Source organism: Pteropus alecto, unplaced genomic scaffold, assembly GCF_000325575.1.
Source record: "Pteropus alecto unplaced genomic scaffold, ASM32557v1 scaffold86, whole genome shotgun sequence".
Lineage (NCBI taxonomy): Eukaryota > Metazoa > Chordata > Mammalia > Chiroptera > Pteropodidae > Pteropus > Pteropus alecto.
In genome coordinates this window covers 21,689,517-21,715,347 of record NW_006442109.1, presented here as the reverse complement: position 1 = coordinate 21,715,347, position 25,831 = coordinate 21,689,517, and the positions used below count along the sequence as shown (strand labels likewise).

The following is a 25,831-nucleotide window of genomic DNA, read 5'->3' as shown; positions in this document are numbered from 1 at the left end:
CAGCCTATCTCACTGTGAAGATATTCAAACTACTTGGTCTCTAGACCAGTAGAAAAATGAGAAACGCCAGCATGTGTTTTCTACTCTTCAGGTATGAAGGTCATTTTGTTCTAGCTGAACACCTGAGTCCATATCAAGACTGCAGGGTGACAAGGTCCTCTTAGTCTGAAAGCACCTTAATACAATTTTAAATTTTAAAAGTGTATCTTGGGAAATGCTAATCTTGCATATATGTGTTTATCTGTCAACAAGCATGATTTTCAGCTGGGATATATACCTTTAGAGTGCATCCTTTTATCTATCTGAAAATCCATTCAATATATATGCAGATTTACAAGTTTTTCTCAATAAATAAGATTCTAAAGTTCAGGTCAGTTGGTATCTAGGTTGACAAAAACCTGTGCTTGTATTGTGAGGGTTTTGTCTGCCAAATCACGAATTAGATAGTGACCATCTGGTTTGGTTTCCTGTAGACATTTCTATTTGACAGCACTAGCAGCCGTCTGCCACAGATTTAAGTTAAGTGAGGCAATCTGCCTCGCTCCTAGCCCCTGATCTCAAACTCTGGAACCAGCTGAATTTCAGCTCCAGTTGAAGTGAAAAGATGTGGTTCAAATTCATCTTGACTCACAGTTTCACTGTTTTATCCTGGCTAAAGCCACTCACTGTGTCTGTGGTTTTCTTACATAAATTTTCAATCCAGCTAGTGCTATTATACAGTGTCTTTTCCAACCCTGATGTTGGGGGTGGATTTTTAGCTCGCATATTTTTTCCAGATGTGATAAGCTCTCCATAGCCCTCTTGGTGAGCAAAAGCATATCCAGATTTTCTTGAACTTGATCTACGAGTCTGAGGCCTTCGGCTCTGTAGAGGCCTTGCCTTCTTTTGAGCCTTCTGCCACTGGCGGATCTGGAGAGAAAGGAGACCTAGAATGAGATGATGCATCCAAATGATAGACTCCAGGCAGTGGACAACTTTGCGAATTGAAAGCCAGTTTTTGGTAAAAACATCAATAATAAAATATTCACCTTCACTGCAAAAGGAAGTTTTTTACTTAAAAACTAAAAATTTTTCTATCTAAAAGATTACACTGGACACTGGTCAGTTTTTATTTCTGTTAAGTAAGCAAGAAGTGTTAAGGCAAATTTCATTATTGTTTCCATCCCATACTTCCATCTTAAATGAATTGGAACATACTTCTGTACAGAAAGATTTTCTAACATATGCCACCTAAACGCAGTCAGTGTAGTCCCATTTTCCCCCAGACGGGCCTTTTCTCACTCTTTCAGAGATTCTCAGGATCCAATAGTCATTCATAATTAGACAAGGACAGAATTTAGAAAATGAGAATCAGAAATTTCCAACCCTGGTGTAAGTCAATGCACCATGAGATTTTCAGGGGTTTGACTTCTTTAGGGGGTTTAGGGGGCCTTTTGAAGAAGTATCATTTGTGTGGGTTTCCAATATTTCTTTCGCTTCTCAGTAAAGTTGAGGGAAAAAAGAGCCAAGATTTGGTGCAAGCCACCTATTCTCTCATTCAGCTGATTGCTTGGCGTCAAAATTTTGTGTCAGGAGAAAGCTGTTAAACAGAAAATCATGATCTGACAAAATATAGGAAGAAATGAATATCATCCTCCTTCAGCTCATCCATCATTTTCTGGGTTTACGTAAGAATGAGCTCACAGAACGAAAGAGAAAGGCCAGACGTAACAGGGGATCCTGTGAATCATTTCAGAAGGAATCTTTTCATATTTTGGCCCCAGAATGTGAGGAATATTATGACAAGGTAAGTGCTACCTCGTTTTCTCTCAGCACTGTTGGCCTGGTCATTCGCCTTCATAGTTTTCCCCCTTCTTATGATGTGACTACAAATGTGTGTCTCCCCTTTCTCCTTTACTCTTTTTATCTGGGTCCTGAGCAACTTGACATTGTCCTGCTTATATTCCTCATCCCATGAAATACTGAAATGTGTTCTGTTAATTCTTTGGTTTAGGTATTTCTATAATCTGTTCTTTCTATTTTCCTTCTAACTGTATATTTTCCAATCCATTCATCACGCTGCTGTTCTCTTTTTTAATCTGTTCAGAGGGTAACATCTCCCTCCATTTCAAAATCTGTTATTATATTTCTGCAAGCATTTAAAGTCCATTCACTGCATACTTAGATTGTCTCTCTTTTACTTTACCCTTTATTTGCCCCAAAGTCAATAACTTTCCCTATAGCTAGCCTTTGCCTTGGAAAAATCGCCCAAAATGCCACCATTTTTAAAAAGTCACCTTTTTAAAACACCTGCTTAATTTGCAATGTATGACTCCTCACCCACATTTAGTCTAGACATTTATCTTCATCAGCACTCATAAAGCTAGTACACTTAGATGTAGGCAGTTCCGACTCCTGTGATGTGATGCCATGCACCAGTGGGTGTTGATCAATGGGAAGTTCATTGGCCCTTTCCTGGACTTCCAATCAGTCAGAGAAGGACACATTCCAAGAGCCGAGAACCAACCCTTCGAGTACTACAACATACCTGATCACTCAGGGTCGGGAATAAATCCACCTTCAAATATCTGAAAGCCACCACAGGCATAACTGAAGCTACCGTCGTTAGGAGAATAACAAGCCAGACGCACTTCTGGGTCAAGGAATGTCGTGCGTTTCCTATTGTTAAAGAAAAATACACATTGTGGTCATAAATAGAATTGAATTGCTGAATGAAAAGCCTTGCTGTCTATTTCCATGAGGTCTCTTTTCAAACGTCGAGGTTTGGGCTACCTAGGGAGAGCTACTAGGTGTCTTCTCCAGTATGTTCAGTGGTGATGAGGAGAAAGCGAAGGCGTTAAGATAACTCTTGGGAACTGCCTTGTGGCCCGATCACTTGGAGATTGCCAGCTGGAGTCAAGCGTACACTTATCCAGGCTCAGTTCAGCTTCATTCGTGAAGCATAAGCCTCTCATCCAGCCTCAAGATCCCTCAACTACCAAGCAGCCATTATTTTTAAAATGCACATTTACCCTGGCAGTTGAGGTGTATATGCCATATTGAGCTAAGGAGAAAGAAGGGCTAGTGGTTTGGACATCAAAGGGGAAGGAGGCAATTCACAAGGAGATGGAGACGCAAATGTCTGGGAAACGAATGCTAGCTGGGCCATCTTTGACAGTGGACACAGAGGGGACTTTACTCAAACAGCCTTGCTTGGTTCCTCCCTGCCTATCACACTTAGTTCATATTAAAATATAGTTATCTATGATGATATCTTCCTTCCTAAAGCAGGTCCTCTATCTAAAATCTTTTAGGCAGTTAAAGGGAAGGTCAAAGGCTCTTCCTTAGTCTTTGTTTCTTAAAAATAACCGGTTTAAAATACCCATATACCCAAAAAAGGCACATTTGGGAGTGGCAAACTCTTCTCCTCCCTGCCACTATCATATCAAAACTACACAATATATGTCCTAGACGCAAGTACAATCTCAAATAATGGTCTTGATGACTGGCTAGGTCATAGAAAGTGGGCTTCATCTAATGCAGGGCTAACCTTTTAAATACGGGCAAACCTGCCCCAGAAAACCTGCCTCAAAGGGACTTGCTCATCTTTCTGACTTTCTCTTGGTTATAAGGTACTTGAGGTTCCCAGGAGATCAGGAATGCTCCTGCACTAGTGAAAAGAGCATCCCCTCACTAGGAAACCACTGGTGCAGCCATTCTAAGTGCTAGTGCAACAGCGAAACTCATTTCCAAGCCTGGAGCCAGTTTCTGTACTTTATACTCACACCTCATTTACGGGGATGTTTGTTTAAACAAAATAAAAAAGGTCAGTAAGGCAAACAGACAAGTTCTACAGAAGTTACATGTCAACCCTACTTATATCACCAAACTAAAGTTTTGTTCCTATTGGTTTCCTAGGGATTTACCATGATACCGCCAATTATCCAGGTTCCCTCTCCCAGCGCTAAAGCGTTAACACAATTTGAATGGGCTTTGGGTATGAAGGCTTAGCTATTCTACATATTCTGGTTTTGGAGGATACACTCTGACAACCAAAGAGCAGTTGGTTCCAGTTGCCTTGGCAGAAACAAACTTGACTCAATAAATTAAATGTCTCTTTGAGCTCCTTGAAGCTCAGTACCCCCGGGCATGGCTGGAAAAAACAAGCTTTGCTTTAAAACCACACTCCTGTTTACTGCTGGCGGCTAAGGAAAAAATTTTTTTTCTTAAACCCCAATGTTGATCTAACTTTTGAAAAGTCTCATTTGAGCTCAGTAATTAATTCCTGGAATGACATGTGCTTAGCTGGAGAGAGTGGTCCCCACACAAACTACTTTCTCCAGTTGAGGCATTCCAGTCTCATTACACATGCTAGATTGCTCTCTTAGGACTGGAAATCTTCTGGTCAATGCACTGAACTTTCGGATTTGGCAACCAAAAAAAAAAAAAGGACTTAAAAATAGTTTCAATATCTTTCTTTCCTAATATGCTTATTCTTATTCATAATCATCATGTTTCTACATGGCTGGAATCTTTTGGTAAACAAAGTATAACTATTACGTATTAAGTGAAAGTGGTGCAATTTAAGATTTCCATGTACACGCAGGGCAAGGCAGAGGTTGAGGAATAACATTCTTAAGTGTACATGCACGTTTAAATGGAATTACAATTTTAGGTGCCTTTGTGTCATTGGAAATGCATAACCCTGTAGTTGCTCTGATTTTGCTTTCTACATGAATAAGTCTTTTAAGAATTCTTTTGTAGACTGGATTCCCCAACTAGTTGATACAAATCTCAGTGTTACCAACTTATCTTACATACTCTAGAAATTTCAAAACTTCTGAGAAAGTATATCAGTAGCCCCACTGTATAAAGTTTAGTTGCCCTTGCTAGGAATCGTTTTGAAATGTGGAGAGCAATGGTAGTATACTTCATAGATAGACCAGATATACACTGTAGAATCATAATTTCAGGATTTTAAAGGATTTTAGGTGGTCCTTTGCTGCCCATCCGCTTCTCAAATTACATTACAATGTCCCCAACCAGTAATCAAGCCACATTTGTTTGCATCATCATCATCATTATCATCATTAACATTTATTTAGAAAGCACTGCATAGAATGGTACGGGCCAAGCATTTTATATGTATTATCTCATTTAACATTCACAAATTTCCTGTAAAACTAGGAACTAGTAATATTCTCAGTTTAGAAGTGAAGACATTAGGCATGAAAAGTGAAAAAAATATGCCAAGGTTCACACAGCTTATAAGTGGTAGAGATGACACTGAACCCTGGCCATCTAACTAGAGCCTATTCTTTGTACCACTAATGGACTTAAGTCCAGCAATTTTTAAAAGGCTCTAAATTTCATTCTTATCTAAATGCAAATAAGTTCCACTGGTAAACTTTGGCAGAGACGTTGATGATAATGTGGCATAAAAAGCAAAGCCTAGCTTTTCTTTCTCCTCTCTATCATGTATAACTTTTCACAAGTCTTCAGGCAGCCATGATATATATGCTATGCCTCTTGTTTGCAAAGGGGTAGATTACTTCATCTGGGCTATTGACATATAAACAGCTATCCCAGTGATTCTTCTTTATCTAGTAGGGACAGCAGAAACTAATCTTTGGTCCCCTTTTCAAGCCTGGAAGTCTTCAGATGCTTCTTATACAATTCCTAGAAAAAGGATTATTGGTCATCCCTAGTCCACTTAATACAGAAAATAAATTACAAAGGCAAATGACAGCATGATGCTAGGCCCCAGTAGACAGCAGGATTCACTTACCGACAAATGCAAACTGGTCTGGGAAGATGCCAAAGATGCCATTACTGTGCATTATAAATAAAATGGAGAAATAAGTGGCAATGCTGCCCCAGATGAAGACGTGATTAATGACAGTCCAGTAACTGGTATCCAAGGCTATCTGTAAATGAAGTCACATGCAAAAGGGAGTTCTTTGAGAATGAAAAGAGCATCATTTTACTGAGTGATGTTTCTCCTGAACTGCTTGTGAAAAAGATGTTTCCACCTGTTTAGCTACCAGCCAACTACAGGCACTCTCACTTTTTGTGCAACTCAAGAGACTGACTTGGCATTTCTGCTAGACAACTGACTTTAGAATTTATATCTTTAAGCCATTATATCTTCCAAGGTTGAGTCAGAATCAGGAGATAAATTGTTAAACTTCTTTTAAGTGAGCGATAAGAAAGCAGAATGGTTTCTAATTTTAATGTTACTCTGTAAATTGCTTTCAAAATTTTTCTGTTGGAAAAAGTATTTTCTGTTGTGAGCAACTGTAATGTTTTATAATCCATACATAAATTTTCCTGTGACCATTTTTACATAGGCATAATCTGTTTTACATCAAGATTCGAACTCATTTTGATGAATTTTTCTTGTAAATTTTTTAAATAAGAAAAAAAATCCTTTATCCTCTTTTGGTATAATATTCAGAAGTTGGGATTCATGGTGACCTGGGAGCAGGTTCACAAGCCCTTCTCCCTTCCAATAACTTATTGTGGCAGGGTAGCCGAAAAAGCGGAAAAAGCACACGTGGCCTGTTGTTATCAGATAGTAAAGAAAGCCAGTGGTGAATATGAACCCTTGAGTTCTCAGAGAAAAAAAATAATAAAATGCTGCTGGCATCACTATTTGCATTTCAGAAGTCTGAAATGATCCAAGGAAGGTTTGCATTTCTAGCAGTCTGGTGCAAAGCCACAGATTTCTTGCCTGCCTACCTACATAATAAATACATCCTTTCTGCATATGGAGATATACTTATCCTTCCCACCTGAAGTTTACTCTCCTTTAAAACGTTGCCCCATTAAAGCAAAATATTTGTGCTGCTGATAACCAACAGATATAAAATATGGTAACTAGAATTAACTATACCAATTATGTAGAGTAGTATTGTCTTATTGTATCTGAAAATAATTATGAAAACAAGTACGCTTTACTTTAAATTTTCCAAATTTAAACTATATTTTTGAATGTAAGGGATTCATAGTATTATTATTAGTTTGTTGAGAAAAGACTTACTTTGAATCTAGTTTCCAATGCTCAAAACAATTGTCGTTACTTTAAACGCATGAACGGAATGATAACTGGTGGACTGAAACTACTATATTATAGAAATATTTACCACATATTTCCCATCTATAGTTTATCAGAAGAGCTAAGGATTATTTGAACTGTTAAATCTTTACATACTTCTTTGATACCTCTTCCATTTCTCTCTTTACTTAACACAGGTGTTAACCATGACTGTCACACTGTTATGCTTTCCCTTAAACCAGAAGTATGATATTGTTTGATATTTATCTTACATTTGTAACCTGAATTTTACCGCTTAAATGTAATGTTTCCACATTGATTCCTACGTTAAAATATTTTTTGTTAGGAAAAAAATAATGTTGCCCCATTAAAAGGGTGCTGGCAGCCTTAGATATAAATTGCAAAGATTGTAAAGGGACAGCTTTTTCTTACCTCGACATGCCTGAGAACAGAAAGCCTTGCCATCCAAACCTCAGCAAAGAGATGCTGATTTTCCAGTTCGTTTGGCTACTAAGATGTTGGACCACGATCTCAAATTCTACCTTCTACCAACTGTCAGTTCAAGAGATACCAATAACCTGGACTGTGCGGATATGAGCTGGCAAAAAAATAATCACAATTTAAGACTCAACTAAAAAAAACAAGAACGAGTGGCTCTTATTGAGGCAGAACTAATGGAAAAGACAGACAAGCACTATAACCAAAATAAAAAATAAAAAAGTAATGAGAACTCTTAAGGGGATGCAATTAGATCCCAGAAAAAAATTCTGGAAGAAATAAAGAATGATTTCTGAACTTAAAAATTCAATAGAGAAAACAAATAAGAATAGTCACTGATGAGAATTGAATTAATATTCTGGAAAAAAAAAATGGAAATAGTATCTCACAAAAGAGAGCAATAACTTGAAGAAATGGAAACCATGTGCAAAAAGATATGCAACAAGGGAGGCAAATCTATATAGATGTCAGATCCATGGGCCCAATATACCAAAAAAAAAAAAAAAAGCATTTTATTAAAAAAGAAGAAATAAATAGAGAGGTAACAATCAAAGAAATGACAGAAGGAAACCGCTCTGCTATAACAAACCAAAGATTTTCAGATGATGGAGGGTAATCTAAATCCTAGGCAAATTAATGAAAGAAGTTACATTCTGGTGACATTTGTGAAGTCCAGAGATAAAGAACACAAGCTTCTAGACAGAGAAGATATTACTTAGAAGAAAGAGAATCAACCTAATCTCAAACTACTACACTGACACTGGGATATAGTAGAACATTTATAAAGTTCCTAAAGAAAAAGTCTCTGACTCAAGAATCTTATGCCCATCAGTAAGTATATCATTCAAAAGTAAAGACAGAGAAAAGCTTTGAGCTCAAAAGTGTAACATCTACGTGCTGTTTCTGAAGAAATTACTCAAGGAAATTGCTGCAACCAATAAAAATTAAATCAGAACAAAGACCACAAAACAGTGGTAGACAAAGAGCATAAACATGGTGGTGAGCAATGATTCTTGTAAATTTATAGTTGGTTCTAAATGAGTCACTATGTGAGTATGAACCTCAGTATCAATTTAGGAAGAATTTTACAACTGCAAAAACATATGTTAAAGAAACATTTAATGACATCCTGGAACTAAAATTCTGAATTATTAACATACAAAAGTTGGGAAGAGGAGTAGAGGCAGGGAGAAAGAAGTAAAGTAAAAACATTTCCAAAACTGTTTAACCTGGAAGTGGGTGAGGGAAGGTGTAAAACAGAATTGTGAAATATTTGATGGATGATATAGTTATTATTTAGTTTTGGTATGTTACTATCGAAATAGAGATTTAAAAGACTATGAAAATAGGGAAAAATCACTAGTAAAATGGGAATACAATAGTATTGTAAATTATTCATGACAAGCAGGATATTTAAAAATCACAAAGCTTTCAAGTGTGTAAAGGAAAAAATGGAAATAAAAAGGTAAAATTAAAAGTAATAATATGAAAGAAACAAGGTGAATGTATGTTATCATAAGAAAATAAGTTGCTTAACTACTTTATCAAAGGAAAAAATCTAACAGAATGAGATGAAAAAGAAATGAAAATGAAGAGATGGACCCAGATTATAGACCAGGCAAATGCATACTAAAAATATAAGTAAAACATATTGAAAATTGAGATTTAAATAAGGATGTTTTGGGGGTGGCTCTATAGTGTAGTGGTTAGCACATCTGCTTTTACATGCAGGAGGTCCTGGGTTTCGCCCCAGGTGGAGCCACAGACCATACCTCGAGTGCGCCAGGCCCCCTAAGTGCACAAGGAATGCCAGGCCCCGGGGAGCTCCAGGCCCCAGCGTCCCTGGTACATGCTGTGAGCGTGTGGGAGGAGACACCCCACCTTCAGAGATCCAGTTCTTAAGGGGAAACAGCAACATCCATAGGTCAGGGGTAGAAGTGGTTGGGGGGGTGGGGTAGAATTAAAGAGAAAGAAAGAAAGAAAGAAAGAAAGAAAGAAAGAAAGAAAGAAAGAAAAAGTAAGGATGTTTTAGCATAAAAAAAATATAAAAGCTACAGAGAACAAGTAATAATTGAGAACCATTAGATGGCAAATAATATAGCCTCAAATTATATAAGGTAAAATCTCCAAGAAACATAGGAGAGCTTGATAAGAATCATATTCACAGTGGAAAACATTAATACACTTCTCTCAGCATTTGACAAGCCTTGTGATAGAGGTGATGATTCTTTGACTTCTGTGGCTGACCTATCATCCAGTGTGATCAAAGCCAAGTTGTAAGAGGTGGTAAGGTAGTGTTTTCACTACAACCATGCAGCCCCACGTAGTTGGGTGCTGCTTCTAGTGGCTATTCCTTGCTGTGGCTCTCCGTGTTTCATTAGCTCTTCTGAAGATTTTTAAGCTACTAGTAGCTTTTAATAAAGTTTTTAAAATTTAAACTAAAGAAGTCTCTGTTGTCTGTAACTAAAGATATTTTGGAAATTAATATGACAATATTTATGAAATCTAAAAGTATGTACTCTCTGACACAGCAATGAAAAAAATACCATTTTTCTCCATCAGATTCGAAAAAGTTAGGAGTTCTGACTTCAGAAATTTTATTTCTAGGAACTTATCTGACAGTACATAAAATATATGTACAAGTAGATGTGTGGCAGCATTGCTTCAATAACAAGAAGACAAAAAAAAGAAAGTAAAAAGAAACATCCTGAACATCTATCAATATAAGATAGATGAATAAGTGATTATATATCCATATTATGGAAGTCTGTGAAGCTCTTAAAAAGACTAAGATAATCTGAATGTGTTGATCTGGAAAGCTGTCAAGAATATCTCATTAGATGAGAAAAGCATATTACAGAATAATATGCATAGCTATGATCCCTTTCTCTTGAATACATGTGTATGTGGCTCAAAGCGAAGAAAAAATTATGGAAGGATTAAGCTTGGTAATCATAATAGTAGTTAACCAGGTAGTATAGGAAAGGAAAGGAAGATGGTTTATTTTATTTTAAACATTTCTATATTGTTTAAAATGTTAAAAGAAGCATTTTATAATTCAAATAACTGAAGAAAAAAAACACCCTGATATTAACAAAAATTGAGACTGCTGAAGTTTGGCCTATAGCATCAGCAGGACACATACATAAGATTTATTACTGCATTTATAGACCATGAAATAGTCTCTATGGAAATGTCATGGGGATTGTTATCACAATGACAAGTCAAGCTTAGACAGCGAGGAAAGGATATTGATGCCACTGTCAAAGTGAGCTTATTCACAAAACCCCTGAAACCTATTTTTCTATATATTAAGGCAGCAGTTTCTGATTAAAGCCAAAATTGCTGAGCTTTCATGGTTATAAACTAAGACACACTAAGGTTTGAGAATTCTGTGATAAAGCAGACATTTTTAGGGCTTCCTAGAAATAAAAATAAATGTTAGACTAAAATCACAGGATTTAAGAATCAGTATATTCCTCAAGTTGAAATTTTGATGTTGAAAGAGGATCCGTGTGTTTATCATCTATTTACGAGTTTCTCTCCCATTTTATTCAAGGATGGTTCTGGTGTCCTAGGTATCCCCTCATAGGAGAAAAAAGCGGACCATGGGTTCCCTGTAACTGCTGTATATTTGCAGAGGACCATAGCTTCCAGTTGTCTTTATAAAAAAGGCCCACCTGGCTTTGGATTTGGGGGTCTGAGATCAAATCTGTGTTTAAATCCTGGCCTGCCACTTTCCATGTGACTTGAACAAGTCTATTTTTTCATCTATAGTAATAGTACCTATGTTTCAGAGGACTATGAAGAGGAGTAAATGAGATAATGGAATTATCTCAGTAATAATTCATTTACATAGTAAATGTTCAATTAATGTGAGCTGCTATCATTACTCTAAAAACCAGAAGCCCAGAAAGAAGCAAGTGGGCCATGTTTGCCTCTCTTTTCCCTCTTTTCCTTTTGATAATCAAGGTAAGAAATTTTGAATAATTTATTTTAAAAACTCAAAATAACAGAATGCAAAATTCTGTGATTTTTTTGTGAATAAACAATGTTTTTAAGATAAAATTGTTTCTATGATCTTGCATCTTATGAAAAAAGGAGAAATGTAAGTGTAACATCCAACTGTAGTAAGAACTGTGTGCTTTATGGAGGAAACAGCTCCTAAATCTAAAGTTAATATATAAACATAGCATTGGCATTGCTGTGATAGCATGTAAGAAAATAAATTAGAGGTTTGCAAAATGAAAAAGAGAAAAAGATCTGCAAGAATACCAACAGATTTTTTTTTAAATAAAAAGATAAAGCTAACCAAAAATTGTAGAGTTAATCATGAAAATTAGTTTCACTAAAAACATACAAAGCCTGTCATATCTACCATGAATTTTCTAGGTAAATTTTTTCCCCTCACTTATATAACAGATAATGTTAAGGACAGTTTGAAAAATAGTTTCCCTTTGCTTTTTTTTTTTTTTTTTTCAAATATTGGCCCTTTATCTGTTACTACCTTTCAAATAATCTCTTAGAGCATCAAGTAATAGGCCTGATCTAGAGGTGAATAAGCTGTTAGCACTAAAAAGATGTCCCTATACATCCCACAACTGCCACTGCCACTGGAAGGAGGATCCAGAAGACTGGAAATGTGCCCTCATGACAAGGAGTAGGTTACCCAATTCCCTGGGCTGGAACTATAAGAGTATACACAGTGTTTGCTCGGTGTTAGGTGTTAAAAAAACAAATGGCGACAAAACAAAACAGAAGTAGTGCCCAATGTACTGGCAAGACCTATAAGAAAAGATGTAGCAAAAATTTATTGTGAGGTGATATAGACCTCTTGGTAATAGCCTCTCTTGATGAATGCCTTAGCTATGTCAGATGCTTCTAAGTCACTCCATGATCTCCTCTGCTGCAGAACTGAACTAGGCTTAGAAGGTTCACAAAGTATCAGCATGCTTTATTTAGTTGTGAAACAAACAAGGAGAACTCCTTTTTGAGTGAAGAAGTCTGGTTCTGCTTTTGGAGGCTACCTGTCTGAGTCTGAATTTTGAACTCCCAAGAAGTCAAGTGTTAGATGCTTTGGTATGGATTTAATGATACTCACTTAGATGGGCCAAGGAAAGGCAGAGATGCCCTTTAAAAGTGGTATGTTTACATTTAATCCATCCAACCTAATAAATATTTGAGTCATGAAGGGAAAGTCTACGTTTAATGAAATCCTTTGTTGGATATGAGCAGCTAAGATTTATAAAAGAGATTGTTTATAGGATAGAAAAATGACTGATCAAAGGCAATTCAAACTATAAAAATTAGGCCCTTGATTGATACTTGTCCCTTAAAAAAAAAAAAAAAGAAAGCAGAAGTCGCATTGCTTGCTGTACTTACCCAGAGCTACAGATTTTAATGGGTCAGAAAGCTTTTGTGAACTCTTAACTCCATATCCAGTAGTATTGTTCACTATTTGCATTAAAAAGGAAGTAGAAACACAACTCAAGATGCCTAGTGCAGGCAGATCAACAGAACATCAAATATCATTCCCGCCAGAAGAGCTTCTCTGAACTTGAGATTCAGAGGTGCCACAGATAAAACATTGAACCTCTTGAATAATTCCAAGAAATTGCCAAATAAACTTTAGATCTCACTTTAAAACCTAGAAATTATTAAGTCTTATAGAAATCATGGGAAAGTTTTTCTTTCTGTTACAAGTGGAAAAGTTTTCTTCCGCAAACACCAGAATTAAGTAGTAGTGTAATCGTATCTTTTTACATACAATGCTCAACCCCAAGAAGTGATTCATTGTGAGGTTTCTACTAACTGGAGTTCATAGACACCTAATGCTAATTCTCCACATCTGGTAATTTTTGTTAAAGCTTCTTGTTTGCTTGCTTGATTGCTTTTCTTTCTTTTCTTTCTTTCTTTCTCCTTTCTCGTTGCTGTCTGGTTTCTTTTCACCTTTGTCTGTTGATTTATTTTTTTGGTCATTGCCTTCCTGTTGAACCTTTCTTTCTTTCTCTCTCTCTCTCTCTCTCTCTCTCTCTCTCTCTCTCTCTCTTTCTTTCTTTCTTTTTTAGTTTTATTGAGAAATAGTTGATATCACTACATAAATTTAAGGCACACAGCATGATGATTTGATTTACATATATTCTGAAATGATTACCAAAATAGGTTCATAGAACATCTGTCTCAAAACATGTAGTTGAAAAGAAAACTCCAGCATTCCTTTAGGGTTTTTTCCCCCCCACTAAGTAAACAAAATCAGTCAACAATGAAATCATTTTAAAAGCTATTAAGTTAAGATGTTTTCACCAACAGGGTTACCTGCACACTGACCACAATGACCAAAGATGTGGCCATGGTAACTGCAAAAGACTGGTAGTCGGCAATGTGCTGCCCATCTTCTCCAGCCACGCTGTAAAAGGCCCCATAGGGGATGAAGAAAAGAGCTGAGGAGGTGTAGATCCCATGTGCCATGCAGATGAAAAATTTACGCTTGTTAAAAAGTAGATTCAGCTGTCCAGGTTTGTAGAGTTGGGGATAGTCCATGCTGTTCTGGTCACTCACATCCTGTCAACAGAGTGTTGCTTCAGTGGGGGAGGCTTGAGAAGTCAGAGAGGCCCTGATCTCCCTTTCTCTAGAAATAGCAAGTGCATGTCTAAGAGTGCCCTCACATGCACTACTTATCTTGTTTTCATTCCCATAATAACCCAGAGGATACTAAAATGATCCCTATTTCATAACGGAGGAGCTTGAGTCTCCGAGAGAGATTCATAAGAGGTTACACAGCTCTTATAGCAGAACCAGAACTTGACTTGCACCCAGATATTTGGCTTCAAATTGAAGTTTCTTTCTCATACTCTACTGCGGCGGCAGTCGTGCTCCCAGAATTCTAGTACATCACAGTGCAATCAATGAGCCCACAGGGGTTAATTGCCAAAGCAGTGAGTGATAGTGACCAGGTAATGGCAGCAGAGAGCTGAAGAGTTGGAATTGGCCAATCAGAGTTCTTAACTTTGGGGTGAGAGTGAGCAGGAGGAAAAGAATAGAAAAAAGGGGGAAATTGCATGTGGGATTCCATTTGGGAAGGGAGCTGAACCTAAAGAGATGAGTGTTCTACCCAGTGAAGATTTCAATGGCAGTTACCAGGTGTTCAGGGCAAAGAATTTTGAGAGAATGAAAAAGCAATATATTTGGACCCAAGAGGGGTCCTGGGAGAAACTAAAACAGTGCCTCTCAAACTTAATGTGCTCACAAATCACCTGGGGAACAGATTATGATTCAATAGGTCCGGGGTAGGGCCTGAGACTCTGCATTTTCAACCACCTCCAAAGTAATGCTGATGACCATACTGTAAGCACCAAAGTCAAATGCCAAAACCAAAAAGGATGGCAAGGACTGACCCCCGGGGACACTAGAGGCCTATAGATGGAGGAGAGACAGCTGAAGAGGAAGGGACACAGGCATGAACTCTAGGGCAGATCAAGTTCTCCTTCCTGCTTGGGGCGGGGGAGGAGGGGGTGGTCTGAGTCTTGCCAAAAGGGTCCCATGAAGAACACTGATATATTCACTTCAGAAGTCCTGTTTTGAGATCTGTTAGGTGCTTTTTTCTCCAGTCCAGTGACCGGTGGGGTTATGTGCACGGGCTTTGAAACCTGGCAATCCTGAGTTCAGACTCCATCTCTGCAGCTTAGCAGGTGTATGGTCTTGTACCTGTTTCTGAACCTGTCTGAGCTTCAGTTTCCTCATTTCCAGAACTGCTAACAATAGCACCTCCCTCATAGGACCACTCATGATTAAATGAGTACGTATTCAGCAGAGTTCTTGCCACACCATAAGTGATAAATAACAGATGCTGCTACAAATAAAATAATGATGGTAAAAACAATAGTAATAGCATAGCAACCTCAGTCAAGTGGCCTGGTGCTAGGCTGAGTTCTATAACTTATTGACTGTATGGCTTTAGGGCAGTGAATTGAATCTCTGAGCTTTGGCTTTCTCCTTATAAAATGAGTGATCTATAGGTGATTACTGAGGCGCTTCCAGCATAGCATTCCATGATCCCGTGATGGATCAGTTTAAGGACCAAAGATGACAAAGTAGGAAAGGAGAGAAGCGGGCACTCAACTGGATGGCAATAGGTGCCTTATATTTTTTTCAAATTGCACAATAATCATCCTTTCTCAGAAAGTGCTTTATTTTTATTATTTTATTCCATATTCTGGGAAGATACAAAGCACCAAGAAAAGAAACACTTGTCAACATGGGCACTTGGAAATAAACATGCTTCAATCCTTTACATCTAAGGAGTCTATTATTTTGTGCAGAATTCCATAAAATACGCCATTCACAAACTGCCTTTTTTACATATGAAAGGAGAGCCTTACAACTGACTACCAAGCCACAGAATGGGGGAGTGGAGTGAGCTCATAATGTGAAGATTTTGCAATCGATGGCTTTGGGCCAGAAAATGAAGCCTAACGAAGGGGTCTAACAACAGCCTGGAGAAAATCTGGTCTCCTTAAAAATACTTCAAAAAAATTTTTTTAAATAATACACTCTAATTGTGCCATGGAAAGTCCTCTGGCTAGCCTTGACTTCCCCATGGGCAGTCAGACTTTTTTCCTCTTCCAGGAAATACCTTCCAAGGCTCTGAGTGTGCCAAGGAGCCACCATGTTTTATAATTGATTCCCTCCCTTCTCTCCTCTCAAGCATGTCGAGCTAAACAAAAGATGATTGCACCCTTTCTCTCTATGGCTGAAGGACTCGTGTCTTCCTCTCCCATCGGGAGGGTGCTCTGCTGGCCTGTAATTCCTGTTCTTGACTGTGCTGGCCAAGGAAGTCTCACTGCAGATGCTAGCTCTCTGCACTCCAACGTACTTCCATGATTTTCTATCATTTGTGGTTCTCTACACTCGCGGAGGCTAATAAGGCACTTCCCAGTGTGTAAACCACAAGGCACATATATAATATAAGTGATATATAAAAAATAGATAAGTAAAAGTCACATGAGTTTGGGAAATGCTAAGCTAAAATAAAGTTAAAAAGACAATTTCCTGCGAGATGTCTCAGAGCCTTAAGAACAATAATGTGGGGTATGAATCTCTAGGAGGAAAGTAGCCAAACTTTAATCAGAGAATACTTTGGGGGCAGTAGGGGATCTGGAAGGGTTTTTGATCCATGCAGAACCTATTAAAACAACTGCACTCCTAAGACTCTAACCATGACTTGTGTCTTCCACTTAGAAGTTAGAAGCAACTAAATGGCATCAACAGAGCAAAATAAGTTGTAAAGATAGAGAAAAACACATACCTGGTCAAAAATCCCCATGGCTAAAACAGGCAGTGATGTGTAGACAATGTTAAAAAGGGTAATGAACCACTGGTCATAGACAGTCTGAAAAGAAATAACACATCCATGAGAAATACCATCCATAGGAGTGAGAATATTCACCTGTTGGCTCTTGGATCAAATACCCAATTCCCTGAGGTTGGCAGGTGTTCAGTTTTAGAGTCAGACTTGGGCTCTCCCCCAGGCTCTGTCTCTTATAATCTCTGCTGCCTTAGTAGAATACTAGATCTCTCTGAAGTTGCATTTCTTCATCTTAAAATGAAGTCATACTCTCCCTGCAGAGTTGCAGTGGGGATAAAAGGAGATCACATATATAGAACACCTAACACAACGCTGGACACATATGAGGCCCTAGACCCTTGTGGTGGGTTGTTATTTCATTCTTCAGGTTTTCAATGTCTTATAATGAGTCCAGGGATCTAACCTAAGTAATATGCAAACGATCCACTAAAATCTTCAAAGGCAGATGTAGAAATTAACCTGTCAGCTCTACCTTGTGTTCAAATGGAAAACTTTTTCTTGGGAATGGTTTAAAACAAGGTGTGCATGGAGCTACCTACTCAAGATATTGAGTATAAACAAGTAAGACAATAAAAATATTCCCTCATACCTATATATAGTACTTCCTTCCATGAGCCTCACTAAAAGTCAATGAGGCATATAAAACAGGTATTATATCCCCATTTTGTTAATGAGTAGATAGAGATGTAGAAACTGAATCTTTCAGAGTTACAGTGCTTAATACAGGCAAAGGCAAAAATTAAAACCTAGGTCTCCAGCTTCTAACCAAAATCTTTTCTACCACTCTGATATCATACATTCATTCACTCATTTTTTCAATTAATAACAATAAACCACTTTGTGCCAAGTACTAGGTTGTAAGCAATGGTGATTCAACATGATCATTCAGATAAAAATTCCTCATAACATTTGCATTCTAATGTTGGCAGGAAATGTATATGTGGGGTGAGTGAGTTAGAAAGCAAAGGAGAATAGGAAATGTGAGAGGACTGTAATTGTAATAAGGTGATTGGAGAGGGTCTCACTGAGAAGTGACATTGGAGAAAATGTTGTATGCAACAAGGGTTGGTATGCGACTCAGCCTAGAGCAGAGTTTTGAACAGGTTCCAGATACCAGCTCCTGTCTACCCTATGAGTCCATCAGAACTGCAGCTTGGTCTCTTTCTTTCTTCTTATGAGTGAATGTATTCAGCAACTCTACTCCTAGATATATGAGTTCAGAATGTCTGCCATGATGTATCAGGAGACCTATGAAAATCTCATTACAGCACTGGTTATAATAGCTTCAAACCAGAAACAACCAAAACATCTATCGGGCATAGAATGGATAAAGACATTGTAGTACTATATTCATATAATGGAATACTATAGAATAATGAAAAGAAAGAAACTACAGCTATATCCAAAACATGAATGAATCAAAAGTATACATAATGGTGACCAAAAAATGGCCAGACAAAAAAGTATGATTCGATTTCAATAAAGTTAAAAAATGTGCCAATCTATTCTGTTGTTTAGGGATTCACACTATTATGATAAAATTAAAAGACAAAGCAACAAAGTGATTATAAAATGTCAGGATAACAGTTACCTCCAGAGTTAGAAAAAGGGTATGACTGAGAACATGTAAGGGGAGCTTCTGGGAGTTTGGCAATATTCTGTCTCTTGAACTGGATCACAGTCTACGTGGGTGCTTCTCTTTCAATTTGTTAAGCTGACATCTATGTATTGGATACTTTTTTTTGTATTATATTTTACAATGAAAAAGAAAACATGTGATCTTTTTTAGTCATAGCCCGGAAACACTTTGGACACTGGGAGGATTTAAAAATCCTGGTGTCCATGCCATACCCCAGGCCAATTAAATCAGTATCTTTGGGGATGGGATGCTCCAGGCATCAGTAGTCTTAAAATTTTTCCAAAGTAATTTCCACTGTGAGGCCAAAATTGAGAATTTCACTCACCCCAATCCAATCCATACATACATACATAGATACATACATAGATACATAGATACATACATACATACATACATACATACATACATACATAAATACATAAATAAAAGAGAGGGAGAGAGAAAGCTGTAGCTGACACAAATCTTCAACTATTTGGTGATGGCGTCTGACTTCCACTCCTCGAATATATCAATTCATTTCATGATTGCAGTTTGGAAAATATAAGGTGGGGAAAGCAATTAAACCGAAGTCTTGTAGCCCCAGGCAGAGTCTGGTACTGTCAAATCACTTATTCTTTCTTCACCTCATCTACCACCCAACTCCCGCTCTTTGAGAAGAGATGATGTATTAGGAAGAAGGAAAGAATCTGAGAAATCATGACATGCTAAACTGTAAGTAGCTGATGGTCTGGTATAAAGTGCCATCATCATAGCAAACTGGCTAGCAATAAAACCTACAGTTGTCTGACAGCGGAATTTGCAAGTTGGCACTCAGATTTGAGGCCTCATTTCACTACTGAAGCAAAAGAGGAAATGAAGGGCAGTGAGAAGAAAACTTAAATGAGTTTTTGCAATTTCTCGAAAGCGTTTTTACTGTGACTCATTATCACAAAAAAAAGAAAATTAGCTGATATTTACTGAGCACCTACTATGTATCAGGCACTAGTTTAAGGGCTTTACATATATTGACTCATGAAATCTTCACAACCTTATGAGGTCAGTACTATTAACAAACCTCAAATTATAAATGGGGAAACTGAGGCCCACCAAGTTTAGGAGATTGCTCAATGTCACACACTGAACACAAAGATTTTCAAAGTGTGGTCCAGGGAAACTTTAGGGGATCCAGTGTCAAAACTATTTTTCTCGATGATACAAAGAAGTTGTTTATTTGCCCTCTTCGCTCTCATTCTCACATAAATGTATACGACTTGCAATAACACAACCAGCTGATTGCAGAACCAAATATGAGAACCCAACTGCCCCCTATTCTGACAAATAATAAGAGATTAAGTATAAAAAATTGCATTCTTCTCACTTACTTATTTTTTGTTGTGGAAAATACAGCCTTTTTTTTTTTTCATTAAAATATATCATTTAATTAAACATCCTGGGTTCATTATTTTTTAATGAATTAGTAAATAAACTTAAATTTTTGCTCCATTTTAATTTCTAATGTGATAAATATTGATGGATATGGTCTGGAGATCATAAAGTTTGAGAACTGCTGGCCTAGCAAGTGTCATGACCAAGTTCCAGCCCTGGTACTCTGACCTCAGCATTCATAACAGTGAATACTGCATGAAACGAACTATCAGTGGTATCATTTGGCAAGTTTCCTTAAAAGCCTTTTCCCCCATCTTGTTTTATGTAGTTGAGAGTGTACAATAAATGCAATTTCATGTGCTGGTTTTTGTCATTAGCATCTCCCCAGGTTAAAATCCTCCAACAGCTTCCCATCTTACCTGGAATGAAATCCAGACTCTTCACCATGTCCTGAGGCCCTTCCTGATCCCATGCCTGCCTACCTCTTCAACTTTACCTCACTACACACTCTCTCTCACTCCCTGAGCTTCAGTTTCACTGCTTGTCTTTCTCTTACTTACCAGGCTCATTCCTACCTCAGGACATTTGCACTTGCTATGCCTTCCGCTTGATACTTTAACCTCAGTGCTTTCATATGAAAGTTTCCTTCTAAATGCTCTAGACACAGCTCCAATGTTACCTTCTCAATGAGACCTTTTACATTACCCAATTCTTTCTTAATAACAATTATGAAATTATGTTACTGATTTACTTCTTTATTATCTGTCTTCATCTTACTAGAAGATAATCTCCAGGGAACAGAGACTTTTTTTCACAACTACAACTCTGATGCTTACAGCAGTGTCCAGCCAGTGGTAGGTGCTCTATAAGTATTTGTTGAATTAATTAGAACTTTTTATAAATGTTACATATTTAACGTGCTACTAGACATTTCCTTGAGAATGTGCCACAGGCTCGCCAAACTCAGTATGTCCAGACCTGAACTTATTCTCACACCTCCCTAACCACACCCACCTCCATGTTCCCTTTAATCCTTTCTGACACCACCACATCCTTCTCAGAACCCAAGTCAGAAATCTTACATTTCCCCCTCTCTCCAACATCCCACATAAAATTAATCCCCAAATCACACTGATTTAACCAAGCCAGATGGCTTGTGTTCCTGCCCAAGTCATTCTTCACTTCTATGACTTCCCTCCTATTGTCACCTTGGCAGGGATGCCTACCCCATTACTCTTCACCTGCTTCACTATGATTGATCTTTAAAGAGTCAGCTCAGGGACAGATCTTCCAGGAAGTCTTTCTGAGCCCTGCCCACTCCCACCCTCCAGGGTTGGGTTCCAGCAACTCCTTGGTAGTTCCATGACACTCCACACTCACTGCTTCATAATTGTCAACTTACACTTATTTATGTGCCAGTTACCAGGGCTGCCTGCACTAGACTGCAAGCTCCTTGGGAGCAGGTTATATAACTTAGTCGTCTGTACGGACCCAAGAACCCAACTCAGTGCCTGGCACATGGGTATGTGGTAAGTGATCAAGGAAAGGAAGCTGATTTCTTAAGGGTAAAGGTGTTAGAGTCAGAAGACAGAACTGGGTGTCTTTGAGTAAGACACTCAATTTCATGGAGCCTTAGGCTCCTTAGCTATAAAATGGGGATTCAAGGGAGGCTGTGAGTATTCAATAAAATGAGTAAATATCAGTACAGCAGCATCTGACTAACAGTTAGTGCTCAATAGCTGAGCACCTTTATTATGGAAGGAAGGAAGGGAGGGAGGGAGGGAAAGAAGGGTGTAAAGAGGGAGAAGCGTGCAAGGATCCAAGCTTCAAATTGTGTGTTTAATGCGTAAATTAAAAGGTATATTTTTTCACTAGTTATACTTTTTAATGAAAATATAATTTTTATTGCTACAACTAACAATAGATAGTTATTTTTATAATAAACTACTAATTTAATGAAATTGATAGAAAATTAGAATAAGATTTAAAGAAAACTGAATACCTTGACATATTAAACATTTTCCTCAAGAATACTTAATTATATCAATCACAGTTTACTCTGACTCTAGTTTTGCCTCAGGCTCTACAAAAATGTGTTTATCTGAGTCGTGCACCTTAAAAAAAAAAAAAAACACCTTTTTTTGTTTATGTGCATTGGCCTGGCACAGTTTAAGCTTTAGTGGCTTCTACAAAAATTAAATTCACAAGCAGTATTGTATAACAGGCATCTTTCTCCTCTTGCAAGAGATCTCCACCTACTCAAATAGTTATCCTAGTAAATGTTCCACTTAGGTACTCTCAGAAAAATTTTAAGGCCCCATCTGGTGACCAGGACCAGCTGGGAGGGGCACACTAGCCCCGATCATGGCCCACATGTACCCCATCCCTGTTTCTCCCCTTCCAGATATGCTCAAGCCCTCCACTATCCACTCCTGCCAAACATATACACACACGCACATGCACACACGCATGCACGCATGCAAGTACATCCTTGCATGCACATGTGGGTTGACCACGTGTCCCAAAGAGATGACAGGAGTGGAAGAGGAAGGAAGGAAGCTTCCTCTGGAGCCTCCGGTGTGGGGAGCATTCTGGCATGAGACTAGACCAGTCTAATAGTCTGACACTCTGATTTTGGGTAACTCAAATTGTTTACATAAACAGAAGTTTCTGTTTATATAATACTTATTATATAAAAATATTTCAATATAAATATTAAAAACAATTTATCCTAGGGTTCCCGTACTCCTAGGGGCAGTCATGCCACCTCTACTTCCAATATTCTGTTCTGTTCTCCATCTCCAACATTCTGAACGAGAGAGAAAAGCCGTGTTCTTGTGAGATGCCATTAGTCTGTTTAGAAGCCCCCCTACGTGTCTCTTCACAGAGAAGAAAAAAAAGGGAGAAAAGAGTTTTTCATCTCTCCGACTTCACTGTTTTCCTTTTTAAGGAAAGCTCCCCCTGCTCCCTTCTTTGTGGGGACAATTTATCAACCTTATCAACCTTTTTATATAGAGTAAAAATACTCCAACTACAAATTACAGTCTAAAAGCTTGGAGAACACAAACTATGATTTATAGAATACTACATTTAAATAAACCTTAATAAGATTCTTAAACAGTTACAAAGGGCTTTCTACTCTGAGGCCATTGTTAGCTCCTCATTCAAATAAGTACCTCTTTTGAGACATGTATCCCCTTTTGCTATGTGTTGCAGGGAAAAACTATATAATAGTATTTTTTTTTCTGGCCTTACAAAACATTTGTCATTTAAAGAAAACACATTTTGGAATAAATACGAGGTGCTCAGCCTCAGCACAGCTGTTACTGATTTGTGTAATTAGCAGAAACTCACTAGCAGGATCCAGGAGGAATGGCCCCAGCCGGAGCACCCACCCATCCCTGGGTTTTCTACAGGGCACATCTGGAAGGTGAGTGGGGAGGGAACCGCCACACCAGGTTGAGATGGGCTCACAGGTAACCAAGTCCATGAAGTCATCAAAGCCTTGAGATTAGTTGCACTCTTTCATGTCACTTTCCAAACTTCATTGTGAGTTTTCTTACATTGTTTGTCAGAACTAAAGTTTTTCTGGTCTTGACAACATAATTGTTTCCATATCACAGGAGAATTAAAAAAAAAAAAAAAAAAAAAGACACGCAGCTCTGTATCTCACTGACAATGATAAATTGTCATCAGATAATATCATCTCACAAGTACACAGTGCCAGTAGTTGCATAGTTTCAAACACGAATTTCCTAAATAGGGCCTCAACCGATGTCTCTCTCTCTCTCTCTTTTTTTTTTTTTTTTTTTTTTTTTTTTTTTTTCTGTTTTGGCTCTATACCTGGTAGGGAACAGCTTACCTTTATTAAAGAGGGCATGGGTGCTTTTAAAATAAGTTACACATATAAATAGTCCACACAAACCCATGGTGGACTCCATGAAAATATGTTGGCTTTGATAACAGATTAAGGGTGAGACATGTCCTTAAAAAGGATCCATGATTCAGCTTAGAGACTTATTTGACATTTTTCCAAACCCCTCTGGTTCAGAAACCTGGTTGGAAATTTCATCGGGACAGATTATATTTAAATCGTCTCTCAGTAGCAGTTTGGTTGGAGTGTTTGCTGGCAGAAGATGGCCTCAAGCTTCCAGACAATTCCAGGTAGCAGTTTGCCTGGAGTCAGGCCTGGCCCTTTAAGGGCCTAAGGTCTGGGAGATTACCCCCAGCCCAAGACATTAGCTCTCTCTCAGAAAGGGAGTTCATCTCCCCACCCCATAGTCATATCACACTGTTTCTGGTTCCAGTCACAGCCTTGTCTACCACCAATCCTCAGCTCTTGGGGGACTCCAGTTCCTCCTCTCTGAGATAAAGGGCTGGACTCATTATCTCTGACATTCTCTACCAGAGCAAAGATTCTGGATTTCAACAAAACATACACTTTTTGTTCTGTGTCTCAGCTGTTTCTCTCAGGAAAGTCCACCCAGCAAAGCAAGCGAAAGGAGACTGGTTTTTCCCAGGCAGATTCTTTCCTCATGTGTCCCAGAGCAATCACAACAGAGGCGAGATATTGAAGTTAACCAGAAGAAAGTCCATAAAACAAGCACAACCCAGCCTGCATCACATCATCATTTATCTGACATGTCCTAAGTGCCATCATCCCACAGGCAGTGAATAATCCCACCCACTGGCCCTTTTGAGTTTCGCACGCCACAGCTGGATCAGTTTACACATCTGCCCCAGCCCACCTACCAGGATAGGGTATTGGCTAGAATCTACAAGGGCCATCACCAGAGTGTAAGAGCCTGGATAAAATTTGCCAGGCTCTGAGAGACACGCCAAGGTAGTAAAGAAATAGCACATGTCACTTCGTTAAGTAATTAAACTGGTGTTTTTAAAAGTCAACATTGTATGTAAGAAAGCATAACCTGTTTACATTTGGTCAGATGTTTTCCGCTGCAGAGTGGATTACTTCAAAGCAATCTGTGGAGAGGTGCAGGGAAGAAATATTTAGGTGCTAATGAATCATACTGAGATCGGACAGAGTTAGCCCCAAGACATGGCTCATCCACGACAAATTTAATTCAAAAAGACTCTTGGTGGAAAAATAAGAGAAAGGTGACTACAGAGTTATTCAGTGTCAGTTTCACATTTATAAAAATAAAATTGTTTTCAGAATGTAAGTCCCCTGAGGACAGGAATCATACCCCTCTGGTCCATTCTGGTGTCTTGCAGGCCAGCCAAGCACTTGGCCCTAAACTGGGATTCAGTTTATTCTTATTAACTGAATGAGAATTTAAAGACTGTACATTCTGTGCTGGAGGACGTATGTGTGAGTCTCACTCCTGTCAGGATGGGACAGAGAAGTGACTAAAGTGACTAATGATCAGGCCTACCAACGAGGGGCCTCTAAACACACGCCTGATATTACTGGAATCTTCCAGGCCTTAGAGTTTTGTTGTTGTTGTTGTTTGTATTACTACTGGCTCCATTTCACCATGGAGCTTTCAATTCTACTGAAGCAATTTGGGAGAGTGATGGCATAAGTTAGAAAGACCTCAAATGGCCAACTTTCTTTAACGGACTGGAAGTAAGCCGCTATCTAATGGGCTTTACAGGCTATAAAGCCTTGTCACCCAACACATGGATTTCAAGGCCAAAGCCAGCCAAATGATTTCAGTGAGGAAGAGAGTGTGACTCCAAACATGTCCCTTATTTAAAATTCTCATTTTCCGAAGACTAGTGTCTCTCCCAAATATGTTGTTTTCTTTTCACTTTCCTCATGTACAGCACATTGTCCTTAGAAAAACAAGGCTGAGGAAAAAATGCCAATAGATTTTTTTTAGCTAAACCTGTTGCTAATCAGGACCTTCTAGTGAAAAACAAGGAAAGGAAAAGCAGTGATCCCAATCCCATATCCGAATTGCCC

The 25,831-nt window shown here is 38.3% G+C and overlaps 1 protein-coding gene across 1 annotated transcript in view; it reads right to left on the bottom strand.

Annotated features, from left to right (window-relative positions):
• Positions 1–381: 381 nt before the first annotated feature.
• Positions 382–25,831, bottom strand: part of ATP8B4 (ATPase phospholipid transporting 8B4 (putative)) — a 145,363-nt gene continuing 119,913 nt past the window's right edge. Inside the window, 5 exon segments of the mRNA XM_025038751.1 lie at positions 382–909; positions 2,528–2,658; positions 5,768–5,906; positions 13,850–14,095; positions 16,839–16,922. Coding sequence (XP_024894519.1) covers positions 628–909; positions 2,528–2,658; positions 5,768–5,906; positions 13,850–14,095; positions 16,839–16,922 — 882 coding nt within the window. The 3' untranslated portion in view covers positions 382–627.